At 51.3% G+C, this 6279-nt stretch overlaps 1 protein-coding gene across 1 annotated transcript in view; it reads right to left on the bottom strand.

Annotated features, from left to right (window-relative positions):
- Positions 1-481: 481 nt before the first annotated feature.
- The window catches only part of VOLCADRAFT_108590 (uncharacterized protein), a gene marked incomplete at both ends in the record, with an annotated part of 11101 nt that continues 5303 nt past the window's right edge, over positions 482-6279 (bottom strand). The window contains 11 exons of the mRNA XM_002959344.1: positions 482-678; positions 1096-1229; positions 1610-1763; positions 2280-2451; positions 2892-2933; positions 3336-3486; positions 3948-4167; positions 4554-4635; positions 4742-4781; positions 5013-5209; positions 5607-5692. Of these exons, the coding sequence (XP_002959390.1) occupies positions 482-678; positions 1096-1229; positions 1610-1763; positions 2280-2451; positions 2892-2933; positions 3336-3486; positions 3948-4167; positions 4554-4635; positions 4742-4781; positions 5013-5209; positions 5607-5692 (1475 nt within the window). The remainder of the gene's footprint in view (positions 679-1095; positions 1230-1609; positions 1764-2279; positions 2452-2891; positions 2934-3335; positions 3487-3947; positions 4168-4553; positions 4636-4741; positions 4782-5012; positions 5210-5606; positions 5693-6279) is intronic.

Below are 6279 nucleotides of genomic sequence, written 5' to 3'. Positions count from 1 at the left end.
CGGGTGACAGCGGCGACTTGATGATGAAACCGCAGGACACCAGCAGACTGTCAGACTCCAACAAGCAGCACAGCCGCAGACTAAGGTTTGACAAACAATCTCAACATAAATAAATAGCCTATCTTTTATTTGGACTTAGCGCAAAAGCCCACACATTAGCAACAAGACAAATACACAGACAGCAAACTATTTTTCCTACACCGCTTTCATGCATATGCACAACCTGCCGTGTTCACAATCAAGAGATTTTCTTAAATTGGTTTGGCAGCACAAGAAACCCTGAAAATACAGGATCAGCCGGAAAACAGAAAACGGTAAAACCCCCCTCTTTGTTATATATATATCGTTAAATTGTGAGATCGTGAAATGCACGTAATATAATTCTCCCACTTATTTAACAACAAGTCACCTTGTTCCTCACAAGTTCCGGTTCACATTGTGTCGATCGGCGCAAAGCGGACCCAGGACCCCAAACGCACGCTTAGTCCTTCGCTGCCACGTAAGCGCCGTGAAATCGGTACGGCACCTTAAACGGCAAGTCCACGTTCGCCAGCCCGCTCATATCCGCTGCGTCATACACACACAATACGCTTCTCCCGCCCGGCATGATCTTCGGGGCCAGCAGCACTCCGTCATCCTCGGTTGACCCGTCGGGTCGCGGCACAAAAATGGGCTGCCCTGCAAGTGGGGGGTTTCGTCGAGTGGCAGCTAATATCTCCCGCCGTTGCCGGAAAAACAGAAGTTCGTCAGAAAAACAGGAGGTGAACAGGTAAACGAAGGGTACATACAGTGGTTGGAAAAACAACATGGATGCGAATGGATGCGGCGGTACGAGGTAAGAAGCAACATATTCCCTGATGCTGATGCACCGCTTATGATTATGATAACCAGAACGCGTTCGTACGCGGTCAGCAGGCCCCCGGACTTCACACGGGAATCACATGCACGAAGGGAAGGACCAACTGCCGGCTCCCAAGTGGAGCTGGGGCTGGGGCTGGCAGGAAAGGGAAGGGAAAGAACGCGCGTTCTAGGAGGGCAGGAAAGAGCAGGGCCAGGATTTTAACCCAAGTAAAACCCTAAAACCCTAAAACCCACCTGGCATGCTTCCCGGTATGGAACACACAAAACTGCTCCCTTTTTCCAGGTCGTGACGAGCCAGCGCGTTGCCCATATTGGTCGGTCGTATGGCAGCGGTGCCGTACATGTACCTGTACGGCTTCCCCCGGAATCTGCAGAGTCAAAGGCAAAAAGGCAGCAAGAGGAATGAATGAATGAATGAATGAAGGGCGACAGACTCATGACTTGATGAACACCAAGGGGGACTCCACAGCCTACACAATAATACACCAAAAATATAACGCCGTCACATGTAATGCGCCTTATCACGTTAGTTTTTAAGCTGTCACATAAAACCGTTCACATAAAGTTACGGGCAGACAGGTCCATCTCCCCGTCCTTCCGCCTTCTACTCCTTCCATCTGTTTTCCTGCAACCCCCCAGACACCAGAATCAGTACGACACCTGTACAGGGACCCGTCGTACAGGTGTACAACTATCGTACGGAAATGACGTTGTGCAAATCCGCTACCTCACCCTTTCAAGACCTCACCGTGGGTTGATGGCCGGGAACTCGAAAAAATTGCCGTACGCGTTCTCGTCTGTAAGCAGCGGCACGGGAGCCGCCAATGACGATGGACCCACCGGTCGGTTGGCCGCATCCCGCAACGGAATGACCAGTCTCCTCAGCCGGCCGGGTGATATGTCTTCAATGTTTAAGTCATGCGGGATGGGTGGGGGGTTAGATGGCGCGGGCGAGGGGAGACGGCGAAACACACACACACATAAATGTAACGTGTGTACGAATGGTGCGTGTGTAACAAGGGTTTCATATTTGAAAGGCGTCGGATTGTGGGAATGATGTGGAACGGGAATGTGGGAGGGTTTTAGAAAAACTGCCCCCCTCCACACACACACACACACACACACACACACACACACACACACACACAGAGAAGCGCCCATGTCAAGGTCTTAGAGAAATGTTGCACTTTTCTGCATAGAAGGGAAGTTGTCAAACACAGCAGGCACATCAATCTTAGTTAGGGTTTAACTGCCGGCGTCTTAAAAGCGCCAACTGCTGGAACGGGGTCGGATGGGCCTTATGAAGTCTCATCCAAGTGCTGCCGTACTACCGCCGCCACTACACACGGACCAGCAGCCCCCGCGCCCCGACCACCATCCAGCAGCCACCCATCCACCCATCCATGCATACATCTCACCTTTGCCCGGGAAGGCTTTAAGACGATCCAGGGACAGATCGTTAATGATCTCAGGGTCATCGTACACACTAAAATCCAGGCAAATTTCGGTTCCGGAGCTGGTTCCAGACGGGCGCTCGAAGGCGTTGCCGAGGTGGAAAGTGAAGAACGCGGGGGCCGTGTGGGTCACCACCTGAAGGCCACCAAGAAATCCACTTTTTTGAGCGAATTTTAGAGTGAATTAGGAAAATCTGAATCAAAAAGAGAATTAAAAATTGGATTCGATAAAAACATAAAGCAACAATATAATTGGACTTTAAATAATTGGACTTTTAAATAAAATTTACTTCATGGCTTCTACATTGCGCCCAACCTTAAAAAAAGACGTTTTTTCAGGGCAGATTTAGAAGCCGAGTGCAAATAAGAGGGCCAAAGTACGGCATAATAACGACGTCTAGGATTGGGGGCATCCCAACACCGTAGTACATGTGCACGGCTTTTCCGTACATTTACACGAACAGCCCCGCTCCGAAACCAAGAATATCAAGTCCCGAAACCCCCACCATGCCTGGAAACCACCGAGCACTCCGAAACCACCAACCAAAACCACCGAAACCAACCCAACCGACTCACTCCGGAGCCATCCAATGCGATGACGTGGACCCGGCAGCCTGCCTGAGGTCCGTGTCAGGGCGGGGCATGTGGACGGGGGGAAGGGGGGGAATCGGGACAGCGAAAAAACAACAACAAAACAGAGCGCGAAAAAGGGGTGGTAAGTGTGAGGGGGAAAGTGAGTGAGATAAAAGAGGAAGGAAGCGGAAAAGAAAGGACAGGAGAGGACGGGCGGAACGAGGAGGCGAGCGAGGGCTGGAGGCGGGGCACACATACATATGGGCAACATACACACACGTACGTACATACATACACACACACGTATGTTCCTATTGGGGTACTATACGGTTAGGTGCCCCTGGCCAGCGGATCGATGCATAACAGAAGACATATACATACATACATACAAACATACATACATACAAACATACAAACACACCCGCCAGGCAGCTTGCCCGATCCCACCTCCGGCTTCCAGTCCATGAAGGCGTACGGCCTCTTCGTCCCGAGAATTAGTGAAGCCATGCTAATGAATAGCGGGGTCTCCACCACCACGAGTGAGGAGGAGGTGATGGCCATGTCGTGAACCCAGCAGGGGGCCCACGGGTTGCGGTCGCTGTACGGCAGGGGGGTACGGGGGTAGGGGGGTACGGGGGTAGGGGGTAAGCGGGCGCGGGTGCGGAGGGGAACGTGGGAGCTAGGTAGTTCCAGGGTTTTTCAAGGAGGGTTTGGAAAGGAGATTCGGAAAAATGAAAATAGAGATGGAAGGGAGCGGGGAATGCATAGGACGCATGGGGGGGATTATGTTTGGGAATTTCGGGAATTGGGGGAAATTTTGTGGGAAAGGATTTGAGGAATTTACGGGGATGTTAAAGATGTATAAAACGTAGCAGGAAACAGTGGAGTGACGGCGAATGCGGTGCAGGACGAGACAGACAGACAGACAGACAGACAGACAGACAGACAAGAGACAGGCGCACATACATACAAACATGCATAACCCCGCACCATGACGTTAACCATTTACTATCTACTACAATCACGGCACCCAAATATCATGCCGTGCATTTTCCGTACCGTATGAAAGCAATCTTCGTGCGTCTCAGGGTTACAGGGTCCTGCCGAAACACGTGGTAACCGCCCAACGGTAAACTGCGAGTAAAGTTCATGATGGAACCGTCGGGTGCCACCTTGGGGTGGGCTGTCGTCAGGTCACCCGGAAAATCGTCGTCGTACTCCACCTGCCGTACAGTTGCGAGGGTGGCTGGATCCACGATGTAAGCAGCGCTACGAGTCTCTGAGGCGGGTCGGATATTTGCACCCCGGCATCGGAGTCATTGGGGAAGCAGCGCCGGGTGAGAGAAACGTGAAACGTGTCTGTGTCTGTGTGTGTTTGTAGGTATGTAAGTGTGTGCTCGATTTGATCAAGAGCTGCATCAACGGCTTGTCATTAATATCGCATTCGATCAACAAACACTTAGGGTTTTGAAACCCTAAAACCCTTAGGGTTTTAAAACCCTAAAACCCTTAAACCCTAAAACCCAACAAATACATCAGGAACATGTTAGTGTAGTACAGCAGGAGAAAGCAAGCTAGGGGTGCAAACATACCGTGTTTCGGAGTGTAACAGCACTTTTTACGATGCAAAGTACGTCGTACACCTACGGTATGCCGTACACTCACCGCCAAGCGCCAGCAATCTATTTCCTGGAAGCGGGATGAGGTTGATAGATGCGTTGTCAGTGAAGGCCCGGCCCTTGCTCATCTGCGTCGGGAAGGGTGTGCGGGGGAGAGGGAGGGACATATGAAACACGAGCGAGTGGGGGGAGGGGGGGGGAAAGGGGGGAGGAGGGGGGAAAGATACGAAACACGCCAAACACGCCACAGCTAAACATGCATGCCATGCACGACCTGCACGTGGCGCGCAGGTGTACAGGGGAGACATCGTGTGGACACCCGCAACTGCTTAAACCCCCCCCCCCCCGGGAAGCTACCAAAACCTGCTCCTGTGTGTGTGCTCCAGCTTTCCGTGACCCAGATCGCAACTGTTCGTTGACCCAAATCACAACAGTGCGTTGACCCAGATCGCAATAACACATCAGTCGATGCGTTCCGTTCATAAACCCGATTGAAAGCACTCACCTGTACGCGTCCGTGTCCAGGAAACGCTGGCTGGCAGTCGCACGCCCCGTCACACCGTCTAAGTGAATGCGGGTGAGGAAGGCGAAACCGTCAAATAGATGCTCCATGCCACGATAGTCGCCACAGCCGTTGATGACGACGGTTCCACGAAGCCAAGATGGGAGATTGCCTGATACCGGCGCATTAGCTTCTTCAACCTGTCGTACGAATGACGTGTAGTAGAAATGCACATTTGCATGCGAAATTAAGAAATAGGACGAAGGGTGAGATGATGTTCCTCTTAAAAAATCATGGAGTTGTGTGGACGGTTTGAGCATCATGGGATTGGCAGAGGTGGCCGGGTGGTGTTTTGTGGTGTGTGGGGGACTCCGTCCCCTTTAGGGGAAGAAGTGTTCCCCTTCTTCCCCTACAGGTGACACAGAATAAGGGACCATGGAGGACATGCACGTAGATAGACGTGAACAAACATAGGTTGACAAGAGGGCTGGGGAAATTGGCGAAGGTGTAGGAGATGAAAAACAGACAACCTTCAGTTATCCTTCAAATTTAGAGGCACTCTTCGCTCATCCCGTTGCTCAGAGGAGAAAAGCGCACCTGCTCCTTGGCAAGTCCAAACGCTGTCTGCCGCGCCTCCTTGGTGACATAGGCGCTTGAAGAGAATGTTGTGCTTGAAGAAGCAGCTGCTAAAGTTAAGGAAAGTGGCAGCCATGGCGACGCAGCTCTGACAGGCAACCTTACAGGCGGTGTGCGGACGGGACAGGATGTTAGCATCGACGAAGGCCGAGCACGATGCTTCGCCAAAGTAACGTGGTGCTGTTTCATGGCGCACAACTACAAATGAAATCGAAATGAAATAACCCTGAAATACACAAGGAGTTTGAATAAAGATATGGAGATATATTGTGTTGTGAATTACACGATATTCCGGTCAGACCTCTCTTGTAACGCTGCTAAGGCAGGCCTTGGCTTGTTCAGAAGTACTGGGTACGGTGAAGGTGGTTGCTAAGGTTGTACGGGTCGAAAGTGAGACGAAGGTTGCATTTGGTGGGAGAGGAAGTGTGAAAGGTATGTCTTTATTAAAGAGATTTAAGGTGCTTGATAGAGATTTGAGGCGTTTATTTGGCCAGGATCAGACCCTATCTTGCCATCGTTCGGAGACAGTCGGTGTGTAGGCGCACCGCTTCTCCCTTTCTCTCACTTCATACCTTAATTTCCCGTATCATCTTCTCCTTATATTATAGTCGACTCGGCGTCCTTTCTGACGCCC

This window comes from Volvox carteri (genome assembly GCF_000143455.1).
Source record: "Volvox carteri f. nagariensis unplaced genomic scaffold VOLCAscaffold_167, whole genome shotgun sequence".
In the NCBI taxonomy this organism is placed as follows: domain Eukaryota; kingdom Viridiplantae; phylum Chlorophyta; class Chlorophyceae; order Chlamydomonadales; family Volvocaceae; genus Volvox; species Volvox carteri.
The sequence above is the reverse complement of the archived record's forward strand: the minus strand, read 5'-3'. Positions and strand labels throughout refer to the sequence as shown.